The sequence below is a fragment of the Meles meles genome, chromosome 18 (assembly GCF_922984935.1).
Source record: "Meles meles chromosome 18, mMelMel3.1 paternal haplotype, whole genome shotgun sequence".
Lineage (NCBI taxonomy): Eukaryota > Metazoa > Chordata > Mammalia > Carnivora > Mustelidae > Meles > Meles meles.
In genome coordinates this window covers 24,725,866-24,752,379 of record NC_060083.1, presented here as the reverse complement: position 1 = coordinate 24,752,379, position 26,514 = coordinate 24,725,866, and the positions used below count along the sequence as shown (strand labels likewise).

Sequence of the window (26,514 nt, the reverse complement as noted above, 5' to 3'; positions counted from 1 at the left end):
GGAGGATACATGGGAGGAATGATTTTTAAAACTTAATTTTTGAGTGCACATTTGTATATTCACTGCTAATGAACAGTTACTGTTGCACTTAAGATGGTCAGACTGTTTAGTGTAAGAGTACTAGGTTTTATCTATTTGCATTTTTATTTGTCAGAGAGAGAAGGAGTAGCGCAGAGAGCAGCAGGCAGAGCAGCAGAGGAAGCAGGCTCCTTGCTGAGCAAGTTCCGAAGAGGGATTCGATCCCAGGACCCCTGGGATCATCATGACCCAAGCTGAAGGCAGCCGCTTAACCAACTGAGCCACCTAGGTGTCCCTGTTTGCATTTTTTTGGTTTTGTTTTGTTTTTGTTTTTTTAATTTATTCAACAGAGAGAGATCACAAGTAGGCAGAGAGGCATGCAGAGAGAGAGGAAAGCAGGCTGTTTGCTGAGCAGAGAGCCCGATGCGGCGGGGCTCGATCCCAGGACCCTGGGATCTTGACCTGAGCTGAAGACAGAGGCTTTAACCCACTGAGCCACCCAGGCGCCCCTGCATTTGTTTTTTTGTGTGGAGTTACCCGCCAGCTGTAGGCAGTGTATTACAGAGTTACAGTTTTACCATTTTATGTCAAAGTTTTATTTCAAAATTAAGAAACTGCCGTGCCATTTTTTTTTCTGAACCACTTTTTTGTGTTTAATTTTAGCCAGTGTAAAACATACTGATTTTTGAGGCTTTGCAGTTAATTTCGCTAGGTTTTTGCTTGTATTTGGTATTCTGAACTCTGAGGAGGAAAACTGAATAGACTAGTCAATCTTTGCTGAAAGAGACTTTGTGAAATTATTGAAGTATCCATGTTAATTATTAAATATATTTCTGTAACATTTCACTTTACAGACTACAAAATTTTAAGTTTACTTTCATTTAAAAATATTTTTCCTAATTCTGTTTGTTTTATTTTGTTTTGTTTTAGGAAAGGGGACTACCACAGGTATCTGGCTGAATTTGCCACAGGAAATGACAGGAAGGAGGCTGCGGAGAACAGCTTAGTGGCTTATAAAGCTGCTAGTGATATTGCAATGACAGAACTTCCACCAACGCATCCAATTCGCTTAGGTCTTGCTCTCAACTTTTCCGTATTCTACTATGAAATTCTTAATTCCCCTGACCGTGCCTGCAGGTAAGTCATGGAAGAGAAACAAAAGCTCTCACTGTGAAAGTGAAAAAAGTCACAAAAGAGAATTGTCTTGTTTCCTGGGATTGCCTTTGCAGTGTTGACCATGTAACAGAGAATTCTTTTAGCTCTTAATGAAACTGCTTTGGATGATTTTAAGACCAACCCTGTCTCAGTTCACTAGGATAGCAGTTTTGGATTATGTTGACGGGGAAATTTTTGTTGGTAGGTTGAATTTTAAAGTTGTTAGTGGGAGAGTGAAATTACAATAGACTTTTTAAAAAAATATTAGCTTTTAGTCTTTATAGGCATGTTCATATAGTTAGGCTCTTAGTGTACATATTTTAAGGTTTTCTATTTTAATATGAGCAGTTCTCCATCTTTGTATGTTGATTCCCCCATGTATATTTTAGGTTATTCCCAGTTTTTGGATACAGATAGAAATTTTATTTTTTTTATTTTTTTAAATATTTTATTTATTTGACAGAGAGAAATCACAAAGAGGCAGAGAGGCAGGCAGAGAGAGAGGAGGAAGCAGGCTCCCTGCGGAGCAGAGAGCCCAATGTGGGGCCCGATCCCAGGACCCCAGGATCATGACCTGAGCCGAAGGCAGAGGCTTTAACCCACTGAGCCACCCAGGCGCCCCCAGATAGAAATTTTAAAGGATAGCTTTATGTACATAGCTTTTTACTTGAAAAAAATTATTGTAAAATATAACGAGGTTTATCATTCTAACCCTTTCTAAAAAGGATTTATTATAGAGTGAGTAAATGGGGGGACAGAGGGAGAGAATCTAGCAGACTCCCTGCTGAGTGTAGAGTTGGACGTGGGACTTGATCCCAAGACCCTGATCATGACCTGAGCTGAAATAAAAAATCGGCTCAGTTGACAGAAATCGGTTTAACTGAGCCACCCAGGCAACCCTCATTCTAACCATTTTTAAGTTGTACAGTTGAATGGCATTGAATATACCCACAGTATTGTGTAATTGCCACCATGAAGGTATTTCTAAAACTTTTTCATCACCTGAAGCAAACTACCCAGTAATTCTTTAGATCTCCCCTCCCCTGCCCCCACTAATCTCTACTTTCGGTCTTTGTGAATTTGCCTGTTTTAGTGTCCTCATATAATTGGAATAATGTATATAGTCTTCTTGAGTATATAGGAGCCAGATACTCCATGAAAGAGATTTTCCTCATATGAGGTGTATTCATTTGAATACAAACCATTATTTATTCATCTAAAAACATTCTAAATTCATAGTTGAGTTTGTCCAAAGAGATACAGGTCTTAATTGAAGAAGTCATAGCTATCTGTTTGGCTAATAGTATTGATTGGATCTTTCATTGTCATTCTCCAGTGTAGTTCTCCATCACTTTAAGTCTTCTCCATGCCTTTGCTCTTAAGCATTTGCTTTACTTACTTATTTTTTAAAAAATTTAATTTATTTATTTGACAGAACATAAGCAGGGTGAGCAGTAGAGAAAGAGGGAGAAGCAGGGTCCTCACTGAGCAGGGAGCCCGATGGGGGGATGGATCCTAAGACTCTGGGATCATGACCTGAGCCAAAGGCAGACGCTTTAACCAACTGTGCCATCCAGGCGCCCCTATGCATTTACTTTAATTTTTAGCATTCCATTCATGGTCTACTCCTTCCCTTTTGGATGAGTTCATATTTGACTTCCTGATTTGCTGATTCTCTAGGGTTTCTTAAGTACTTTCTCCAGAGTAGCACTTCATACTTGTTTATAATAGTTTTGTGTATCAGTCCTCTATTCCTAGATGTTCATTGTGGACTGAGAGTGTTTCTTTCCTTTCTTCTGTTTCTCCACTAGTGTCCTGCATCACTTGGTGTACATCATGCACCATACCCAGTAAATGCTGATTTTGTTTCTTTTAAATTCTAGTAAAATGGTTTATATACCACATTTCTGTGGGTTTTACCCCCCCCACCACCTTTTTAAAATTCTGTTAGCATTAAAGTCTTTGGAATTAAACTGAGCTGTTCAACATTTCATCTTTTTACCTTGAAATTTTATTAAATAAGTGAGCTGTTGACTAGAACTCGGTAGTATTTTTATTATGCATATATTTTGGTGGTGGTTCAGGATAGAATTTGGTCTGTGTATTCTGTTTACTGATAGGCTTGTCAAAAGAAGTGGTGAAATGGTGCTCTAGGGTGCTTGGCTGGGTCAGTTGGTAGAGTATGTAACTCTTGATCTTGAGGTCATGAGTTTGAGCTCCACATTGGGAGTGTTTGTTTAAAAAAAAAAAAAAATGTAGTAGTAGTAGTGGTGCTCCAAAAATTTTATTGCCTCCAAATTTGCTAGATTACAAAATTAGTTTTCATAAGTTGTATCTGTTTTTCCTTTATTTCAGTATTTAAAGCCAAGATACTCAGTGTCACTATTTTTTTTTCTCAGTGTCACTATTAACATACAACAGGATAACTTAAGAAAAAGATTGATTTCTAACATGTCATTTCTGTTTTTAAAGGGCTTATTTTTGTAATACATTTATGTAAATATTTTTAGGTTGGCAAAAGCAGCTTTTGATGATGCAATTGCAGAACTGGATACCCTGAGTGAAGAAAGCTATAAGGACTCTACACTTATCATGCAGTTGTTACGTGATAATCTGACACTATGGACTTCAGACATGCAGGGTGATGGTAAGGAAACTTGGATGTTAAATGCATCTCTTTCAGTTGTTGGGTCTTTTTACTTTTAGGATTTCCTTGGTATTTCTTCATATTAGGCTATAGTTTAGACTCAGCCTATCCTCCAGACTATCAAATTTTAATTAATGCCTTTACAGCAGATGATCTCAAAATATAGTTTTCCGTTTGGGGCTGTGCAATGATAATGTAAAAGGCTTGTTTGGAAAGGGGACTCTCTTTTTAATATTTGAAGATTTAAAAAATTTTTGTCTCTAATGTTTGCTAAACTTAGTTTGCTTCTCTCACTGTTTTGAAAGTTGTAGGCAGGAACCATCTCATTTTATCTTTCTCAGATTAAATTTTAGGGATCTACGTAATTGCATGTCATGATCACTGCTTTGGGTGACTGGTATCCTCAGGTTAAAACTAGATGGTGTCAGTAAATATTTATGAATCAGCTTCTCTGTGGAAATCTTTAAATTTTTTGTGTTTGGATTTTATAGAGCAAATGGAATGTCCTGCTCTTCGTCCTTATTTAAGAGGTCTGGTATAGGCCCTGTTGTTGTTTATTTTTAAATATAAGTAGTATTTTACAAAGCTTAGTCTTGTGATGGGGGTTAATACTTATTTTAAATGCCCAAATTTGTCATAATTGTTGATTTTTAAAGGAGATTTTATTATGCTTTTTCCAGAGAATCCTTTTTATCTATGATAGATCATTGTAGAGTGACATAACAGTTTTATGAGCTAGCTTTACAGTTGGTGGTGGTATGGGAAGTGGAAACAAAAGGTTTGTCAATTTTAGTTGCAGAACCTTTAAGAGTTTTGTTTTTTTTTTTTTTTTAAGATTTTATTTATTTGACAGAGATCACAAGTAGGCAGAGAGAGAAGAAGGGAAGCAGGCTCCCTGCCGAGCCGAGAGCCCGATGCGGGGCTCTATCCCAGGACCCTGGGATCATGACCTGAGCTGAAGGCAGAGGCTTTAACCCACTGAGCCACCAAGACACCCCCCTTTAAGAGTGTATTACCCAGACTGAAGCACATGTTGCATTGCTTGAGGCTATGTGTGTTGGTTAAGCCAGCATGCTGGACTGTCTTTGGAAGCATTATACTTAAATGTTCATCTGAAAATGTTTTCTGGGCATGTATATTGTAAGTTTCCTTACTCTGGAAGGATCTCGACTCGATTTTAGACTTCCTTAGGTACTGAAGTGAGAATTAGGTGACTCAGCTTTAAAGCTAACTAGCTTTATGAAATATTTAGATACTTGACTAGGGTTGGCTTAAGATATGTGGCATATGAGACCTACTTGCACACTTACCGAACAAAGCCAGGTGGAGCCACAGATTACTTTCCAACACAGCACTTCAGGCAACCACTGCCAGTCTGTGGGACTTTTAAAACCAATTTACTATCTCTGAACTAATGACTTGAGGTTACTTCCAGCTTTAACATTCTGTTGTATTCTAAACAATAACTACTCAGAAGAATGGCCAAACAGCTATGGACTCTTCATAGTCACCCTCAGCTCAGAGAAGACTAATATCTCTCTGCCTGTTTGAGGGAATAAAAGGAAAACATGTGGAGAGTTTGGTAAGCAGTATTGACCTAAGTAAGGTATATACCCCTCTGACCTCTGGGGGCATTTTTCTGAGGGTGAAATAATAAAGATGATGAACTGGGTTGCAACCCTGCCTTTTTTTTTTTCTTGGGGGGGACAGTTCATTCCAACTTTTATAACTAAGCTTGCTAGATAATAAAATTAAATGGAAATCTATTTTATACTTCCTAATGCTATTCTTATTTATCACTGGTAACCAGTAATTAAAGTAAACTGTATATCATTTTGTTTTTACATAGAACCAAAGATTATTCCCTTTTTTTTTTTTTTGGTTATCAAACATTTTATGAAATAGATTGCCTTCTTCAATAGGATATTTTCTTGAAACTACTTTACATAGTTGCAAAGGTTCTTTGTACCAGAGGAGTTTTATTACATAGATTTTTCTTTAATCGTAAGACAGTTTTATTTAAATCTAGTAAAATCCACTTGCTTCAGTTCTTACCACTGTAACAGACAGTTCATTAAATTTGTTTGAAACAGACTAATTTTCATTTAAGAGCTTTGGCGATAAAATATTTGAAATAAACAAGTTTAACAATGAAAAATTCAAGTAGTCTTTGGACATTTTAGTAAAATTAACAAATTATCTGAATTTATAAATTGTTGTGGGTACTAGTCATTTATTTGCCATTTTTCCTAAAAAGTATAGTATTACATCTTTTATTAACTTTGGTTTTGTGACTTAGAATCTGTGCAAAATTGAAGTCATGGAATTGGCAGTTTCCCAGGATATTGGATTTAGTTGAGCATTATTTAGATAGTTTTCTCCTTTTTAAATTTTATTATGGAAAATGGTGTTTAAAAAAAAAAACACTTGAATTAAGGGTTTCTAAAGGAAGAAATGTGTATGCGATTCCCGAGCTTTTACTGAGATGTTTTCATGTTCTTTTTTTTTTTTAAACTGCAGAATATGTTCACTTCTGTCTGTGTTGGAACATCTTTAAAAAACATTACCACTTTTTCTCATCAAGTGATTTCAGTCCTTTTCTCTTAACCTATTTTCAGAGGACTATTTTGTAAACAAGTCCATAGAAAGGAAATGTGTGTTCTCTTCCTATCCCCTTCTTCCCCCCAAATCAGGAAACAGTGGGCAAAGAAATACCTTTCCAAAGAAACGCCCCCTCTTCTGTATACCTTTTAAGAGGATATTATTTCATCCTTTTAAAGGTAAAAGAAACAGATACTTTGTAGAGTGAAGTGTATACAAAGTAAAAAGACCCAAATCTGACTCTCCTAAATCATTGATGTTTTCTTTCGTCCTGCTCTCTCGGTTTGTTTTTCTTGTAATGTTGCTTTCATATGATTGTTCTCCCTCCCTTTTTCCTTGCAATATAGATTCCTAAAGGATAATCCAACTCTTCCTTTCCTAAAAACTCTACTTTGTAAGTCATTATCATGGCACAGCGAATTCTGCTTTTTCGTTTTGGTTCTTCACTAATCATGCCTGCATATATCATCATCCCTTTTGCTTACAAAAACTGCCTGTTCTACATTTTAGGATGTGAAACTTTCTAAGACATTTATGATCTGCTACCCCTGTCTACCTCTGGTTGGGTGTGACTCATCTGACAGTATTCTATGCCAAAGTTACTTGGAACTTTTGGCAGATCTAATGGTTGCTTATAAGTGAATTAGAGTGTGCTCTGTTGTTGTTTGTTAACCATATTTTGGCAGTGTATTGCTGTTAAAAATGAGCGTGAATGTTCCTGTCATTTCCTGAGTTTGAATACATTATTTGGGGAATCATTGGGTGGTGCATCATTTCTTTCCTCTGTAAATGGTTTTTTTGGTCTGTCTTTGCATGTCTTTTTCTATATATATATGAGTCGAAAGTCTTTATGTGCCTTAAGAACTTTTTTTTTTTTAAAGATTTTATTTATTTATTTGACACAGACAGAGATCACAAGTCGGCAGACAGGCAGGCAGAGAGAGAGGGGGAAGCAGGCTCCCTGCTGAGCAGAGAGCCTGATGCAGGACTAGATCCGAAGACCCTGAGATCATGGCCTGAGCCAAAGGCAGAGGCCTAACCCACTGAGCCACCCAGGCACCCCACTTTAAGAACTTTTTAAAGAGTCACATTTCAGTACCAAACATTTAGGTCAGAAGAAAATTTAAAGTGTCTAAAACTATGCTTACCTAATCCTTGTTGCTGTAACAGCATTGTTTTAATCATATCAAGGTCTTTCAGACTGCTTAAAAAGCACTCCTCAGGTTAAATGCTTTATGTTGGTAGGCACCCAGTCTTAGTGTCATTTGTCCATTCTAATTAACAGGCAATATCAGTGGATGGATTGTCAGAACTGACATGATTGTTGGATTAGTTAACTATTTATTTTGATTCAAACTGTTAACTATGTAGGAATTGTAGTGATTTGTTAAAGCACAAAAAAATGTAACTTTTACCTCTTTCGTTATTTTTTAGCAAAAGCCTGCATGCTTTCTTTATTATTATGGCTGACTTATTTAATGCTTATTAATAGGTAGATGATTCTCTAGTGAATAGGCTGGCTTTCTGTTGCATGTCATAGTGCAGTTCAGATTCCCCGGGCCAATCATCATGTTTTAAGGGAAAAGAAAAACGGCATGAGAGAACTGGTCCAAATGCCCTTCTTTAATAACCTCAGCGGTCTGGTTTACTTTGAGCGTGCTCTTTCACTCTGGAGTAAGAAACTTGGTTTATGGTTTGGTGTGACTGGCTAAGATACAAAATGTAAACTCATTTAAAAAGCAGAACCCTCCCTCTAAAATTGTAGAACTTCTTTGGAGCATGTTAATACTCATTTCTCTACTGAAGCATTTCACATGGAGCTTGTGGGTAGATTTTACAAAAAAAACCTAAGTACCCTTGATTCTTAAAGAGGTGAGGTTATTGAGAAAGAGTATTTTGACCCAAGATATACATGAAAGCTTGAAAGTCATTTAACAATATGGTTACCTTGGCTGTCTACTTTTAAGAGCTTATTTAGCATAAAAATAGTTTTACTGTGCATTGGTTTTTTTTCATCCTGACTATTGACCATTCAGGACCTTGATCCAGCAGCACTTCTTGGCTTAGGCATCTCAGGTGTCAAGGATGGTAGAAGTCCTTTGGCTGTCTGTGTTTAGTATCACTTGTAGCAAATGTAAGGCATCTGTGCTTGGAATGATACCTTTCTTTGTTACTTCAACAGTCTAATTTAGTCAGTGTAAAATAATTAACTCGTTCTTCTTTGCAGGTGAAGAGCAGAATAAAGAAGCGCTGCAGGATGTGGAAGATGAAAATCAGTGAGACATAAAAGCCAACAAGAGAAACCATCTCTGACTACCCCACTCCTTCCCATCCCACTCCCATTGGAAATTCCCCCATTGTCACTGAGAACCACCAAATCTGACTTTCACATTTGGTCTCAGAATTTAGGTTCCTGCCCTGTTGGTTTTTTTTTTTTTTTTTTTTTTTTTTTAAACAGTTTTCAAAAGTTCTTAAAGGCAAGAGTGAATTTCTGTGGATTTTACTGGTCCCAGCTTTTAGGTTCTTTAAGACACTAACAGGACTGCATAGAGGCTTTTTCAGCATTACTGTATTGTCTCCTGCCAGATGTGGCAAGATCACCATTAGAAATGGAAATTACATTTGAAAGCCATGAGACTTCTAGGTGATGCAAGCATCTAAGAGAGAGGTTAATCACACTATACAGGCATTGTGGTATCATTTTTCCTTTTTCTAATTGTTTAAATTGAATTTTATACCAATGTTTAAAATTAATTAGGTGTTAGCTTGAAGTGGTTAAAGATTGTTTGGAGAGTTGTAATGGTTTTGCTGTAAAAAGTGTTTCAAACTCTGCTGAAACATTGCTGAAAAGCATGGTGCTGGTAACAGTTCAACAATCCGTGGCTGCTCATTCTTGCCTACTTATACTCTCCCTCTAAAGCAGGTTAGCATTGAAGGTGGTATGGAAAAGCCTGCATGCGTGTTCAATTCTTTGTTTCTTCTCCTTCCCTTTCCCTTTGCCCCCCCCCCCCCCCTTCGCTCGCTCAACCTCTTTTGTTCAGTATGTGTAACTTGAAGCTAATTTGTACTACTGGATATCTGACTGGAGCCACAGATACAGAATCTGTATTGTTCTTACTGAAACACAGCATGGAATTAACATTAAACTTAAATAAAACAAACCTAAATTAAAAATGCCAAATATTATTGCGCCTCAATCCTTTATCTTTCTAAAATAAACTCTAGTCCAAACACTTTGAAAGTATTGTTTGCCTAAATGTGGAAAATTCCGCCCCCTTTCTTCCACAGATCACTTGTGTTTCCCAAAGATGATACGTATTTTTAGAAAAAAAGGTTTTTTTCTAAACCTTTTTCTTTGCTGGTAACCTGGTTGTTGAAGAACACTGAGTAAGAACACCCAAGTCAATTCATTCCCCATCCTATCTTTCTTAAGCAGGTAGCAACACGGTATTTATTTTAATCATTAAAGTACAAACTCATACTCACACAAAGTGTAATTATGTATCATTTTTTAGCATGGAATTTGGGTTGTACAACCAAATAAGGCTGAATGTGTCAGAATAATCTTCCTTAGGCCGGAATAAAATTAACCCCCACTACCACTTCTAAAGGTCAGTGGCAGGAACAGAAAATAATTAACATCCATTCTCAGTAGTACATGTACACATGGTAGAACTATGTAGCCACCCCCCTTACTCATTGTTAAATAGTTTTTTCAAGAAATAGTCTACATCAGTGTGTATAGGTATTTAATCACCATCCTGTATCAGGCATTTAGGTCTAATTTGACTAATATGGATGGACTCCTGGTTTTTTTTTTTTTTAACCAGTTGACTCCTTTTGAACATTCAGATTATTTCCAGACTTGCTATTATAAATTATGGTGCTGCATTAAATACCTTTGTAAGTGTCTCCACTTAATTATTTGCATTTCTAGATGTCCTGTGGGAGAGAACATACTTTTCAACTGATAAATACTGCCCATTTCCTTCCAAAGGGGTGGTTCCACTTTTAGAGTGCCCCCACCCCCCAGCCCCGTCAGCAGTGTCTGAGAGTATCCGCTCTATCACCACACTTGACTCATTGCTAAATGAGATGTTGACACCAAAAATATACTCTGACTTAATTCTCAGTAGTGAAGACTTAGGAAATTAGCAGAAGAGTGATGTGTCCTAGTAGTTTTTATCTTTTTTTCCCCTAGTAGTTTTTATTTTATTAAAATATATATGTATGCCCGTAATTAGGATAAACAAGGTTTTTTTGTGTTTTTTTTTTATTGCTATTCCATTAGATAGCTGTGGAGATGTGGAGCTATGTCCAAGAGGTTTTCAGGTTGATTGGTTCTTTTTCCAGCAGTCAGGTGGCCAAAAGTGTGCTGCATCAAGGTCCAAAACTGAAGGAATTCTTAAAATTTGATCAGATTTTTAAAGATAAGGGGACTCAGGGTTTTGTAATCTCCCATACTAAACACAAATGCACACGTGCCTGGACTTGAAGAGTCAAATACGTAGGTGATGTTTTTACAGAATAGTCTGGCTTGTGGAGATGATTTCTGTCAAGTTACAGGCGTGTGTTTAGTGAAAGGGGTCTCTAGTTGGCTCTGTGGATGGACTTAATATTAGCAAACTCAGGACCCATGAGCATGCTCAAGAATGTGGCAATCTTGGAGAGAGAAGAACTTGCCACCCAAAGAAGCCATTAAAGGCACTTGGGGAAGTATTGTGACTGGTACAGGTCTTTAGATCCCTGTAGAATATGGAAGACAGGCAACCAGAAGACTGCAGAAAGGTGACAGCCCTGTAAGAACTGTCCCTCCCGATTCTATCTGTGGTCTGAAAAGGTGGAGTTGTTTCAGCTCCATTTAGTGCTTGAGGATCAGTTGGTTTCAGTAGAAACTCGAGTTAACATTACAATTTGGATACAATGTATGTTTGTTGTAATAGTGTTTGCTGTGAAAAAAATGTTTTAAACCCAAAGGTTTTTTAAAATGCTGGAAGCGCCAATAAATGTGTCTGTGACTCACCTGGGTTCTAGAACTGGTGGCCAGAAAAACATACCCAAAGGTAGGTTTTGCTGCTGCTTCAAGGAAGATGAGAATGAACTTTAAGATTATTTTTAAGGGGAATTTGATGGAATAAATGTGAACATCTAACTTGACTTCTGCCTTGGGGAAATGCCACATGAGAGTTTAGTAAGATCCCAAATCAGCTGCTTTGCTGTTACTCCTAGGACAGTAGGAGAGTGAGCATGCTGAGATGGCATTTTGAAGATGAATCTTGCTTTGTTTTGAATGTTGTAACAAGTAATAGGGGTCACTGGTGAACTTGTAGGACAGGTCATTAAAGGAATTGTGAGCTTTTAGAGGAAGTGATTCTGGATCCAATCGGCTAAGCAAAATCAAACCTTGTTTTGTGTATCAGTTGAGTTACTAATCCTGTATTTGATAGAACAACTAATATTCAGCATTCAGTATTGGCTGTGTACCAGGCACTGTGCTTATTTTTTTAGTTTTAAAGATTGTTACTAGAGAGTACAAGTATGGGGGGGGGCAGAGGGATGGGACAGGCAGACTCCCCACTGAGCATGGAGCCAGAAATGGGACTTGATTCCAGGGTCCTGAGACCATGACCTGAGCCATAGTCAGGGGCTTAACTAGCTGAGCCACCCAGGTGCCCCAGCACTGTGCTTGTTACTAAGCAGTGTCTGTAAACTAGCACATGAATATTCAATAGTTCAATGAGTTGCCACCTGGATTTTGCAAGTAGGAAAACTGAAAAGTTGAACTTGGCCAAAGCCACACAGCTAGTTTAAACAGTTCAAAGTAGTTCAAACAGGATTCAGAGTTGGGTTTGTATGACTACAGAGCCCATGTTCTTAACCATTAAGCCGTTCTTTTTGCTCTTTATCAAAACTCTTAATGTTTCATTGAAATGTTTCCTCTAAAGTGACTTTAAAAAATACATTTCTGAGATCATCTTACAATCGATACAATTGTAGATTGATACATCCTTTTCAAAAGCTGTAATATGCATGTTAGGAAATGGGCCCTGTACTGTCTCCGTTATACCACTTTGGGGAAACACTAGATTGGCATTCTATTATGTGTAAGGGAGGGCTGAAAATTGTTTTTCTTAAAGAGTGCATTGTGTTTTGAACATTTACTTCTTTAATAATTGAAGTAAGAGTGTGTCCTTGCACAACCTGGGCAGTATGAATCCTATCCAGGGGCTACTTCTAAAGCTGCAACTGACCAATCTTCCTGTTACGCTGAAACTCCTGGTATTCGTGCTTCCGTTGTATAGTGCTTGTTTCTAAGTCTTCCCCCAGACACTTTCTTTTCCAGTTTAATTCCTGGCGGTTCTAGGTTTGGGATAGGGCTTATTATAGCACCTACGGCTTCTTTACTATTAATAGCACATTTGTAGCCGTGATATCAGGCCACCATAACTGCAAAGTTCCCTCAGAATTTGCTTTTAATGGAATTCTAGGAACTAAAGAGCATTTTTTCCCCACTAAGCCTTGTTGCTCATTAAGATGTAAGCCAGAACATTCAGGAGATACTAATTTTGCCTAGGTAAAGATTATAATTGTTAATTGGCAAAGATAAGATTTATAGAATAATCTGTTGGTGAGGATGTAGAGAAACGTCATTTTTGGCATTCCTTTAAGTTTCATATTCAAGTATAAAGAAAATACTTGAGAAGCATACAGCTAAGTAAATTCCCACAAAGGGAATACACTGTTCAAGCATCACTCATATCAAGATCTAGAACAAGACCAGCATCCTAGAAGACTCTCTCATGCCCCTTTGTCAGTCTGTAATTACCCCCTTATTCCTGCAACTGAAACTAGTCTCCTGATCGTTACCGTCAGTTAGTTTTGCCTTTTTTGAACTTGATATAAAAGGAATCATACAGCATTTCCCCCCCTCAATATTATGTGCTGTCCCTCCATGTTGTTGCCTATAATAGTGTTTTCACGGCTATATAACATTCTGTTCTATTAGTATACCGCTGTGTACTCCCTGGATGGACACTGGATTATTTTCCATTTTGGGAGGTTACCAGTAATGATATATGGACATTCTGGTACATAACTTTTGGTATATACATATATGCATCAGTGTTGCGTATATACCTGAGAATGGTTGTGGGGGATATGTATGTTCAGCTTTCATAGATAATTGCAAGACAGTTTTCCAAAGTGGTTGTGCTGTTTTGCAGTCCTGCTGGCAATGTATGTGAGTCTTAGTTGCTGTACATCCTCACTGGCATTTAGTTGCAGGCTTCTGGTGTGTATGTTGTGGAATCTCATCCTGGATTTGATTGGCATTTTCCTGATGACTAAAGAGACTGAACACCAAAATATGTCTTCTGGACGTTTGGATATCCTCTTTTGTTAAATACCCACTTTTGCCTGTTTTTCTGTTGAGTTGTCATTTTCTTACTGATTTGTAGGAAATCTTTACATATTAGGCGTAGAGAATGTTTTTGGAGTTGTTACTGCAGTCCTGTATTTCTGTGTCCTGCTTTTTCATTATCTTGGTGTCTTGACAAACATCTTAATTTTAATGTAGCCTAATTTATCCATATTTTCTTTCAAGGTAAGTGTTTTATATATTTAAGAAATATTTGTAGAGCCCCAAGATCATTAATGTTTTATTTTTCTGGAAGCATTGTTTGACCTAGCATATCTAGATCTAGAACCGTCTAGGATTTGTTTTGTATACGGTAGTAGGAAGATGTTTTAAAAAAATACTTTCCTGTGGAGATACTCAGAAGAGCCAGCGCCACATACTGTTTCATTGGTCTGTTTGTCTTGGTGCCACTGCAACTCTGTGTTTGGTATCTGGTGATATGAGTCCTCCAGCGTTTTGTTCAAGATTGCATTGGTGGTTCTTGGCGCTTAGCATTTCCATATATTTTTTAGAATTGGCTTAACCATTTCAGTAGTAAAACAGCAACAACCCAACCTGTTGGGATTTTGATAAGCATTTAATTCCATAAGTAAATTTGGGAAGAATTAGTATCTTCACACAATTACATCTTTTTGATCTATGAACATCGCATATTCCTCCATTTCTTTAGATCATTAATGCTTTTTTCAGTAATGTTTTGTAATTTTCTTTGTAGCGGTCTGATGCCTTTTGTTGGCCTTACTCCTAGTTTTTAAAATTTTTTGATGTTGTTTTAAATAGTATTTAAAATTTTTCATTTTCATATTGTAGCTACTTAATTTTGACTATTGTATATTATCTTGTATTCCATGGCCTTCTTAATTTATTGATTTCAACAGTTTGATGTAGATTCTGTGACTTTTTTCCTTTTTTTAAAATTTTATTTTTAACTATTCTCTATACACAGCATGGAGCTTGAACTTAAAACCCTGAGATCAAGAGTCACATGCTCTGTCAACTGAGCCAGCCAGGTGCCCCGAGACAGGTTTTTTAAAGGATTATCTGACAACATAAATGAAAGTTTTAAACATGCATCCTTTGCTTGTGTATATATGCTCACAAATATATGCAGAATATGTCCACTTCAGCATTATGATAGCAGATTAGAAATAACCTCCATGCCCATCAGTCATGGTACATCCGTTTCGTACTATGTACGACAATGAGATAAACCATTCTGCTAATACAGAAAAATGTCTGCATATGTTAACTGAGAAAAGGAAGATACATAAGATACATAATCTTGCATGTAAAATAGGAAAAATACTCTTATGTACTTGCCTATAAATTTCTGAAAGGTACAACTCTTTAAAAAACCTTTCAGCTTTATTGAGGTACAGTTGACATGTAAGGTGCATGTACGAAACTATACAGTTTGATAAGTTTTAGCATGTGTATATACCTGTGAAACCATCATCATAATGAAGATAGTGTAGCCTTCACCCTCACAAGTATCTGTTGTCCTTTGTTATTTGCACTCCTCCATTCCTGATCAAACATTAATCTGCTTTCTGTTATATTACTTTGCATTTTTAGAGTTTGATATAAATGGAATCCTATAGTGTGTATTCTGTGTTTTTAGAGGGCGTGTCTGGCGGCTTTCAGCATAATTGTTCTGAGATTCATCATGTCGCATGTATCAGTTCATTCCTTTTATTGCTGAGAAGTATGCCATTGTTACGATATACCACAATTTGTTTATTCACCTACTGTTGGACAATTTGGTTGTTTCCAGTTTTTGTCTGTTACAAATAAAGCTGCTGTGAATGTTTGTGTACAAGTCTTTATGTGGGCATGTATTTCCCTTTTTTTGTGGATAAGTAGAAGTGGAATGGTTGTATAGTACGATAGGTGTATACTTAGCTTTTTAAAAGAAACTGTCAAACTGTTCTTCGAAGTGATTGTACCATTTTATATTTCCACCAGCAGTGTCTGAAAGCGGTTTTTCTTTGTCCACATTCTTTCCAGCACATGTTATGGTCAGTCTTTAATTTTCCCATTCTTATTAATTTTCCCATTCTTACTAATTTTCCCATTCTTAAAGGTATATAGTGGCATCTCGTTGTGTTGTGGTTTTGTTTTGTTTTGTTTTCTTCTAAGCATGCTCCACGCCTATCATGGAGCCCAACTCTAGGCTTGAACTCACAATCTTGAGATCAAGACCTGAGCTGAGGTTAACCAACTGAGCCACGTCGGCACACCTCATTGTGTTTTTTATTTGTATTTTTTTTTTTTAAAGATTTTACCCATTTATTTGACAGACAGAGATCACAGTAGGCAGAGATGCAGGCAGAGAGAGAGGGAGAAGCAGGCTCCCCGCTGAGCAGAAAGCCCGATGTGGGGCTCGATCCCACGACCCTGGGATCATAACCTGAGCTGAAGGCAGAGGCTTTAACCCACTGAGCCACCCAGGCGCCCTATTTGTATTTTTTTAATGACTAATGAGTTAAGCATCTTTTTATGTGCTTATTTGCCATCTGTATATCTTTGTGAAATGTCCTTTTTTTTTTTTAAGATTTTTATTTATTTATTTGACAGTGAGATGCAGAGAGCACAAGCAGAGCAGCTGGCAGAGGGAGAGAGAGAAGCAGGCTCTCCACTTAGCAGGAAGCCCAATATGGGGCTCCATCCCAGGACTCTGGGATCATGACCTGAGCCGAAGGCAGCCACTTAACCAATTGAGCCAGGTGCCCCGGTGAAGTGTTTTTTAATATTGAGTCTTTTGATCCACAAACAAGGTATATCTAGTAATTAAGTCATTCTTTAATTTCAGCAAGTGTCCAGGTCTTTTCACTTGAGTCAGATTTATCTCTATTTCATAATTTTGGATGTTTTTGTAAGTTTCTTTTAATTTTTATTCTTTTAAAGATTTTATTCATTTGATAGCACATCAAATGGGGAGCAGCAGAGGGAGAGGGAGTAGGCTTGCCGCTGAGCCGGGAGCCTGATGTGGGGCTCAATCCCAGGACCCTGGGATCATGACCTAAGCCAAAGGTAGGTGCTTCACTGACTGAGCCACCCAGGTGCCCCAGTTCCTGCTTTAAAAAAAATTTTTTTTTAAGATTTTTATTTATTTATTTGACAAATCACAGGCAGAGCAGCAGGCAGAGAGAGGAGGAAGCAGGCTCCCTGCTGAGCAGAGAGCCCGATGTGGGGCTCCATCTCAGGACCCTGAGATCACGACCTGAGCTGAAGGCAGAGGCTTAACCCACTAAGCCACCAGATGCCCCAGTTCCTGTTTTTTAATATTCAATTTTTGATCGTTCATTGCTAGTATATAGAACAAAATTGTATATTTGTGTATTGATACTATACCCTGTAATCTTGCTAAAACTCACTTATTTTAGTAGGTTTTCTTTTTGTAGATCTCATCAGATTTTCTTCATAGACAATCATATTTTCTGTGAATATAAAGTTTTCACTTAGTTTTTGCTCCTGTCTGGAGACTTTTTGTTTATTTTGCCTGATTGCACTCTGACTAGAACCGCCACTCAGTGCTGAATGGAAGCTGTATAGACATCCTCATATTGTTCCTGGAAAGCATTTTGTGTTTCACCATTAAGTATGATAGTCTAAGTTTTCCATAAATGCCCTTGATTAGGTTGAGGAATTTAGTTTGCTGAGAGTTTTTATCAGGAATGGAAGTTGATTTGTCAAATGCCTTTTCTGGGGGGAAAAAAAAACCTTTTCTGTATTATTGAGGTGATCAATATGAGTTTTCTAGTTTGTTAATATAATTAAATTGGGGTGCCTGGGTGGCTCAGTGGGTTAAAGCCTCTGCCTTCAGCTCGGGTCATGATCCCAGGGTTCTGGGATCAAGCCCCGCATCAGGCTCTCTGCTCGGTGGGGAGCCTGCTTCCTCCTCTCTCTCTCTCTGCCTGGTCTCTGCCTACTTGTGATCCCTCACTGTCAAATAAATTTTTAAAAAATCTTGAAAAAATAATTAAATTGATTGCTTTTTTAATATTAAGCCAACCATTCCTGGGATAAACTCCAGTTGTTATGTATCATCCTTTAAAAATATTATTGGATTTGATTTGCTAGAATTTTGTTTATCGTTTTGTTTTGTTTTTTGTTTATTGTTTGTATTATATGTTCATGAGCCCATACCTGGAAGTTCTGAGGTGATGAAATATTAGCACCAAAAGTTTTTCTTCTGTGGCACTGTGGACAATATAGAACAGCAGGCATTTACAGTGGCTCTGCATGAAGGAATGGAAGAACACTTTAAATGGTAAATACGAAGGTAATATTAAAGACTTAGGAGATTTTTAAAGAAATGAAGTAAGAAAAACATTTTAACTATAATGTGGGGTTTATAACATGTAGTTACATCATACATATGGTTACGATAGCATAAATAGGCAGCCAGAGGGTGGTAAGTGGATCCATTTTGAATGCAAGTTTCTCACATTTTACTTGAAGTGATACAATATTAACTACAAAGACCTTGAGATATTAAGGATATATGGTATCTGGCAAGCCCTACATAAAAAAGGTATAGCTAAAAATATGTAGATATACTAAAAGGTAATCGTAAAAAGTATCCATTAATCCAAAAGAAGGCAGGAGAGGACAATAGCATTTGTGCTGCCAAATCTCTCAAGGAGAGATTGAAAACTCACTAAGACCTAATTTTGACAGCTGGGAACATTTGTTCTTTGTTATTTTAATGGCTGGAGACTTCTCAACAGTGTTGACATTTGGAAATGAATCCTCTGAGCAAATTACAGAATAGTTCTGCAGATTATGCCCAGTGTTGTGCTTTTTGAAACAAAGTCAACATTAAAAAATAAGCCCAAATAATTTCTTTATCTAAAAATCTGTTTGTTGACTGAACTGACGTTTCAGCTGCCACCCCCACTGCTGGTGATACAGAATTTGTAGTTTTGATTTCAGCCAAGTAATTGCCTGATAAAAATTAAGTCTTTAGAGGAACGTAACAGAATCTAGAGTCTCATGATTAATAAACTTGGACATGGTCCAAACCTCAGCATATGAGGAAACAAAAACGTGACCCATAGTGGAGACAACCACTGGGGATTATTCCTGGGATGACCTAGATATGTAAGCAGGGTTTTATTGTTATTCTCCCACTATAGCAGACAAGGATTTTAAAGCTGTTTATTATAATTATATTCAAGAAGGAAAGGAAAATGTATTTGTGACCAATGAAAAGAAATTGTTGCAGAGATACTAAAACCATGATAAAGAACCAGGGGCACTGGGGTGGCTCAGTTGGTTAAGCATTTGACTTCAGTTCAGGTCATGATCCCAGGGTTCTTAGATCTATTGAGTCCCACATCAGGCTCCCTGCTCAGTGGGAAGCTTGCTTTCCCCCTGCTTGTGTTCCCTCTCTCGCTGTCTCTCTGTCAAATAAATAAAAAGTCTTTTAAAAATAATGAAATCTTAACCATGTGGACATTTTGGAACAGAAAAATAGATTATCTGAAATAAAAATTCACTGGATGACCGTAAATGATGGAAAGATCACTGAACTTGAAGTTAGCTCAATAAAATTATCTAGTCTGACCGAGAGAGAAAAATAAATTTTATAAAAAATGAGGGGTGCCTGGGTGGCTCAGGTCATGATCCCAGGGTCCTGTGGGCTCCTTGCTCAGCTAGGAGTCTACTTCTCCATCTGCCCCTCTCCCCAACTTGTGTGTGCTCTCTTGAATAAATAAAATCTACAAAAGCAAAAACAAAAACGCAGCATTAGGGCACTGGTGAGATAATATGAAAAGGTCTAGCATACATGTAAATGTAGTTCCAGAAGGAAAAGAGCAAAAGGGGATGGAAAAAATATGTGAAGTATGACTAAAATTTACTCACATTTTTAGAAGACAGATTTACAGTTGAAGTCCAATGAAAATGAAAGAGAATGAACAATTAGGCACATGAAACTGCTAAAAATTTAAAAACTATTGTAAATAGAATACATATTGACAAATAGACAAGTTAAATAGAAGAGAATAATGATTCAAATCACTGACTTCTCATAAGAAACAACTGAAGCCAGAGGACAATGGAACAGCAAAATTAAAGTGTTCAAACAAAAACAGCCAGTTCAGAATTCTATAGTGGAAACATCCTTAGGAATGAAGGTGAAATATATTTTCAGATAAAAGAAGGAAGAATTCACAATAGAGAATGCTGAAGGAAGTTTTTCAGGCTGAGACAAAATGATACCAGATAGAAATGTAGATGTTGGGGCGCCTGGGTGGCTCAGTGGTTTAGGCCACTGCCTTCGGCCCGGGTCATGATCTCAGGGTCCTGGGATCGAGTCCCGCATCGGGCTCTCTGCTCGGCAGGGAGCCTGCTTCCCTCTCACTCTCTCTGCTTGCCTCTCTGCCTACTTGTGATCTCTCTCTGTCAAATAAATAAATAAAATCTTAAAAAAAAAAAAAAGAAATGTAGATGTTTAGGAAGGAGTGAAGAGTATGTAAGATAGTAATGTGGAAGTAAATATTCTCTTTTGATATGTTTATTTTTTATTTAAGTAGGCTTTATGTGCAGCATGGAGCCCAATGCAGAGCCCAACACGTGGCTTGAACTCAGTACCCTGAGAACTAGACCTGAGCTGAAATCAAGAGTTGAATGCTGGGGTGCCTGGGTGGCTCAGATGGTTGAGTCTGCCTTTGGTTCAGGTCATGACCCCATGGTCCTGGGATCAGGTCCCACGTCCAGCTCCTTGCGCAGCGGGGAGCCTGTTTCTCCCTCTGCCTGCTTTCCGCCGCTTGCACACACATACTCTCTCTCTCTAACAAATAAATAAAATCTTAAAAAAAAAAAAAAAGAGTTGGATGCTTAACTGACAGTGCCACTCAGATGCCCCCCTTTTGGTATCTTTAAAAGACCATATCAGTGTTTAAAGTAAATTTATAACATGGTATCATGGGATTAGTAGCTACATATGGCAACGATAACAAGTACGAATAACTGAAACACTGGAGAGGAGTTCAACAGATGTGAGCAGAAGGAAGGAAGGATCAATGAACTTGAAGAAAAGGTAGGAAAACTGGATATCCACATGCAAAGAATGAAGTTAGACATTTACCATACAGAAAAACTGAGGGGAAAACAAACTTAAGAGCTAAAACCATAGACTCTTAGAAGAAGGTCACGTGGGTAGCTTAGTTAGTTAAGCATCTGCTATAAGCTCAGGTCATGATCCCAGGGTCCTGGGATGGAGTCCTGTGTTGGGCTCCATGACCAGCGGGAGCCTGCTTCTCCCTCTTCCTCTGCCCACCCCGCTTGTGCCCTCGTGTGCTTTCTCAAATAAATATTAAAAAAAGAAACAAACAAACAAAAAACCTCTTAGAACATGGGCAAACTTCATGATGTTGGATTTGGTGATGATACCTTAGCAAAAACCTCAGGCAACAAAAGAAAATAGAATTTTTTAAAAAAGATTTTATTTATTTGACAGAACCTGCAGGGAGACTGGCATGGAGAGAGGAAGAAGCAGGCTCCCCACTAAGCCGGGAGCCTGATGTTGGGCTCAGTCCCTGGGCCCTGGGATCATGACTGAGCCAAAGGACAGCTTAACGACTGAGCCACCCAGGCGCCCCCAAATTAGTCTTAAAATGAAGAACATATTGTGGATCAAAGGACACTCTCAAAAGTGAAAAGACAACCCATGGGATAGAAAATATGTATAAGTCATATATCTGATATGGTATTAATATCTGGAACAAAGAGCGCCCACAATTCAACAATGAAAAGAGGTTAATTCAAAAATGGGCAAAGACTTAAGTGGACATTTCTGCAAAGAAGGTATAAAAATGGCCAATAAGCACATGAAAATATGCTCAACCTCACCAGTCATGAGGTAAATGAAAAAGCCACAGTAAGATACGGCTCTACATCTACATACATTAGGACAGCTATTATAAAGACAAACAAAATAGCAAGTTTTGGTGAGGATGTGGAGAAAATGGAGCCTTTGTACATTTCTGGTAGGAATGTATTATGTAGCCACTGTGGGAAACAGTTTGGTGGATCCTCAAAAAATTAAATGTCGATTCACCATATGTCCCAATGATTCTACACCTAGGCATAGACCCAAAGAACAAAAAGCAGGGACTTAGATACCTGTACAATATTCCTAGCAGCAGCATTCATAAGAGCCAAAAGATGGAAACAACCCAAGTATTCAGCAACAGATGAATGATCCGGTGACTGGCTCACTCAGGCAGTAGAGCATATGACTCTTGTTCTCAGGGTCATGAGTTCAAGGACCACTTGGGCACAGAGCTTACTTAAAGAAAAAAAACCATACAGGTGAATACGGATAAACACAATGGGGTATATTCATATTTTTCAGTCATAAAAGGAACAAAGTTCTGATACGTACTACAACATGGAGGAGACTTAAAAATATTATGCTGGATGAGATAAGCCAGTCATAACAAAACAAGTATGTGATTCCAATTACATAAGGTACGTAGAATAGGCAGTTCATAAAGACAGTAAAATAGAGGATACCAAGGGCTGGGTGGGGGTGGTGGGGAATAGGGAGTTCTTTTGTTTAATGAGTACAGTGTATCTGTTTGGGATGATGAAAAACTTCTGGAACTAGTTGTGATGGTTGTACCAGATTATGAATGTACTTAATACAAGTGAATTGTCAACTTAAAAGTGGTTAAAATGATATTTTTTTTCCTAAAGAAAGGCAGACGGCCACATGCAGCGCCTCATTTGGATGTATCTGGAGTCTTGGAAAACTGACTACCCTATGTTTTCCTATGAATGGATCTTGAAAGCTGGTTTGAAGGTTCCAGCAGGTGAGCACAGCTACTCGTACACCCTTGACTGAAGAACGGGCCTCCTCCATCAGGGAAAGTTGTCCTCTTTGGGCTCACAGCTTTGGAGGGACACACAGGAGTGGTGGAGGAGGAAGGAGACACCTGCCTCGCCAGCCAGATCAGCTGAGTCAACTTTGGCGATCAGTAGGGTGACAGATGTCACAACCAGACTGCCCTCACAACCTAAAATGAAAAATTTTATTTATATCTTACCACAATGAAGTAATTTTTTCCCAATGAAATAATTGAGGACTGTCCTCTACACTCAATTTTATTTACTTATATTTATTTTGCATCTTGAATCATTTTTTATTAACATATAATGTATTGTTTCAAGGCTACAGGTCTGTGATTCATCAGTCTTACACAATTCACAGCACTCACCACAACACATAGCCTCCCCGGTGTCCATCCCCCAGCCACCCCATCCCTTCCACCCTCCTCCACTCCAGCAACCCTCAGTTTGTTTCCTGAGATTAAGAGTCCCTTATGGTTTGTCTCCCTCTCTGGTTTCTTCTTGTTTCATTTTTTCCTCTCTCCCCCTATGATCCTCTGCCTTGTTTCTCAAATTCCACGTATCAGTGAGATCAGATTATAATTGTCTTTCTCTGACTTATTTCACTTAGCATAATACCCTCTAGTTCCATCCATTGTGTTGCAAATGGCAAGATTTCATTTTTGATGGCTGCATAATATTCCTGTGTGTGTGTGTGTGTGTGTGTGTGTGTGTGTGTGTGTGTGCGCGCACCACAACTTCATCCATTCATGTGTTGATGGACAATTGAGGCTTTTTCCATATTTTCGCTATTGTCTATGCTCCATTTTAATTTTGCTTTGTTCCCTTCACTTTCTATTATACATTTCCAAGACATCTCACCATGTTTATAATTTAAAGTGGAAATGACTACATGACTTTCTAGCCTTCAGATGGGCCATAATGGAAGTTAGGTCAATTCCTTGTTTCTTTAGTGTTTTGGTTGTTTACCAGTCTTTGCTTTTTGAATGGTTACTGCCCTAGAATACTATGGTGATGCTTTTTCACTTTTGTCCCCCTTTCTTCCCTTGGCTAGCACCTCTTCGTCTTTTCCCACTGACTTAGGGACTTCTTTTGAAAGACTTGCTTGACACTGTGTGCCTTGCCTATAGCCATGGTTTTATCACCTCACTCCCTGGCCCTTTGACCCCAAGGAGGTGAGTTGTAATCTGAACTGAGCCATTTCTCTCCTGAGAAGCTAAATAGGAGTTAGAAAACTTTCCTAGGTAGCAGTGGCTGAAAAGCTATCCTGACTTGGGGCTGAGGCCACCATTTTGGATCATTTATGTATCCATAAATCCAGGTGCAGAGCAAGTGAAGAAAACCCAGGAGGCTCTGAGAGACCTTGATTTCCCAGTTTTCTAATTCTCACAAAGCAGTAATTTCCTTGGCTCACAGCTAGCTCCTGGAAGGCCACACAAGTGCTGTGCTCCCAGTTCAGCATATTCTCCAGAAAAGAGATCTTGCCTACCTGTGTCCAGGTCACACACAGAAGGGAATTGGGGCCTATGAGAGATAGGGACCCATTGGGCAGAGGTGAGCATCACATTTGGTCAAGATGACAGCAAGGACCCTAAGAGAAAGCCCTGTAAAATCTTTCCTGGCCAAGCAGGACCCTGCTAGTTCTGGGAGCTTGGGGAGTGAACAAGGCGGAACCTACAAGAAACCTAGTGGGACCTGGGCGTCTTCCACTAGATCTGGCAACACCATTTTCTTCTTACAGCAGCACAGGGCAGAGATTAAAAGTATGAATTCTGGGGCCACAAGGCTTGGGCCCAAACCCCAGCTCTACCTTTTAATTATTCCTTGAGCATGGTCCTCTGTTCCTCAGTTTTTCTATAAAATGGGGATTGAAACAGTATCATAATCATGAGGATTAAATGGGTGTAACAAAGTAGTCTGCATGTCTGAGAGTTCTATATGGGTGTTATGGCTGCTGATATTTCAGTTCTGGCACCTTCTTTCTGGTTCCTATTATTTTCTTAGATTCCTTAAGTCCCTTCCTGCAGAAATAGCATAAGAACTAATTGCCCTTCCTCAAATGATTCTTAAAGATTTTATTTATTTGAGAGAGGGAATGACAGAGAGAGAAAGGGAGAGGAGAGAATATGAGCAGGAGAGGAGCAGAGGGAGGAGCAGACTCCCCGTTGAGCAGGGAGCCAAATGTGGGCTTGATCCCAGGACTCCAGAATCATGACCTGAGTTGAAGGCAGATGCTTAACTGATTGAGCCACCCGGGCATCCCTGAGCCTTCTCTTCTCTTCTCTGGGCTTGTGTGAGGTTTGCTGCCTTCACGGTGGTGAAATAGCCGAGAGACTATCGGTTTGTCCTCTGCCAGAACTGAAATAAGCTCTCATCTCACACAGAGTGAAAACCAATCTTTATAAAGTCATCTGGTCCCCTGTTCTGTGCCCTCATTTAGGGCTCTTCCCTTGCCCTGCCCTGCTCTGGCTCCAACTGCCTCCTTGCTAGTCTCAGTCATGCCACACCTGCCCACATCACTAGGGATACTGGCCATTTCCCCTTGCCTAAAACATTCCACTCCAGGTATCTCCACAGCTCCCTCCCCCAACCCTCTACGTCTTAGCTCAAAAGTCACCTTTGGAGAACCGCCTCACCTACCTGTTTAACCCAAACCCCGTCCCCAACCTTTTTTTTTTTTTTTAAAGTAATTTCTACCTGCCATGTGGGACTCAAACTCATGAGCCAGAGATCGAGTCACATGCTCCACTGATGGGGCCGGCCAGGTACCTCTATTGCCATCTTTTAACGTGCTAGATTTATTGAAGGCAGAGGCTTTAACCCACTGAGCCACCCAGGCGCCCCTCTTCGAAATCTTTTTAAAGGAGTCTCTCAAGCCAATGAGATTGCAATGAACGTTTTCATTTACTTTTGAATTATAGGTCATTATAAATATTAACAAATAAGACTTAAAAAGGACACCCTCGAGGTCAGACGAAAGTACAAAAATTGTGTGGGGGGCTGCAGTTTAAGGACGTTTTCTGCAGCCGCCACATGGTAGCAAAACGGTGTTAAGCAGTGCACGAGTCTGCGTCGACGACAGCCAGAGTCCATGCATCGGGAGGTTGTCTCGGTTTGGGAAGAAAACCGTGGGACATGCACGGGCCGGGAGGGGCAGTTCCTCGCTCTTGCCGCTAGGGGTCAGGAGGTTACCGCTTCAGGGTGGAAGATGGGCCCGTCTGGGATTGGCTAGTGTGGCGGTGGGAGGCGGGGTTGGAGGAGGATGCCGCGACTTCCTGGTGAGGGACACCAGACTTTGGAATTACTTTTTCCTTGGGGGGTGGGGAGGGGCATCAACGATCCCGTCTTTGTGTGGGGCTGACAGACCAAAGAAAAGATGCCAGTTTGAGGTCAAAGGCGGAGCTGATGACTGGAGCTTCCAAAAGAGCTTTAACAGAAATACAATCTGCAAGGGGTCAGGAGCAGTGCCAGAGTCCTGGTGAAGAGTCCCTCACTCCCTGGGGGCTGGGGGGTAGGGGTGGGGGTGGTGCTCCTCTCTAAATGCCCCGCCCTCCACTTAGGCTGGTTGTCCGGGAGACCGTCTTCCATCCTGTCCCTGTGGTCTGCTGGCACCATCTTGCAGGACCAAGTCCACCCTGGCACAGCCTGGGCAGTAGGGAGCCCTAAATGGGCTTCTTACACTCTTACACTTCTTACACGGGGCCCCAGTTTCCCCCGTAGACTCATGGTCCCTTCTAGCCTTGTCATTCAACATTTCAGTATCTTCCCAAAGCAGCGCTGCAACTCCTTTCCTAATGAGGCCCTCCAAGAGGAA

At 39.2% G+C, this 26,514-nt stretch overlaps 1 protein-coding gene across 2 annotated transcripts in view; it reads left to right on the top strand.

Moving 5' to 3' along the window:
• YWHAE (tyrosine 3-monooxygenase/tryptophan 5-monooxygenase activation protein epsilon) overlaps window positions 1–9,604 on the top strand; it is a 60,382-nt gene extending 50,778 nt beyond the window's left edge. Inside the window, exons 4-7 of one of the 2 annotated variants that reach the window (XM_045984656.1) lie at window positions 949–1,155; window positions 3,684–3,820; window positions 6,769–6,815; window positions 8,649–9,604. In XM_045984656.1, coding sequence (XP_045840612.1) covers window positions 949–1,155; window positions 3,684–3,820; window positions 6,769–6,776 — 352 coding nt within the window. In that variant the 3' untranslated portion in view covers window positions 6,777–6,815; window positions 8,649–9,604. The remainder of the gene's footprint in view (window positions 1–948; window positions 1,156–3,683; window positions 3,821–6,768; window positions 6,816–8,648) is intronic. The other variant, XM_045984655.1, reaches the window with a different exon arrangement.
• Window positions 9,605–26,514: the final 16,910 nt, after the last annotated feature.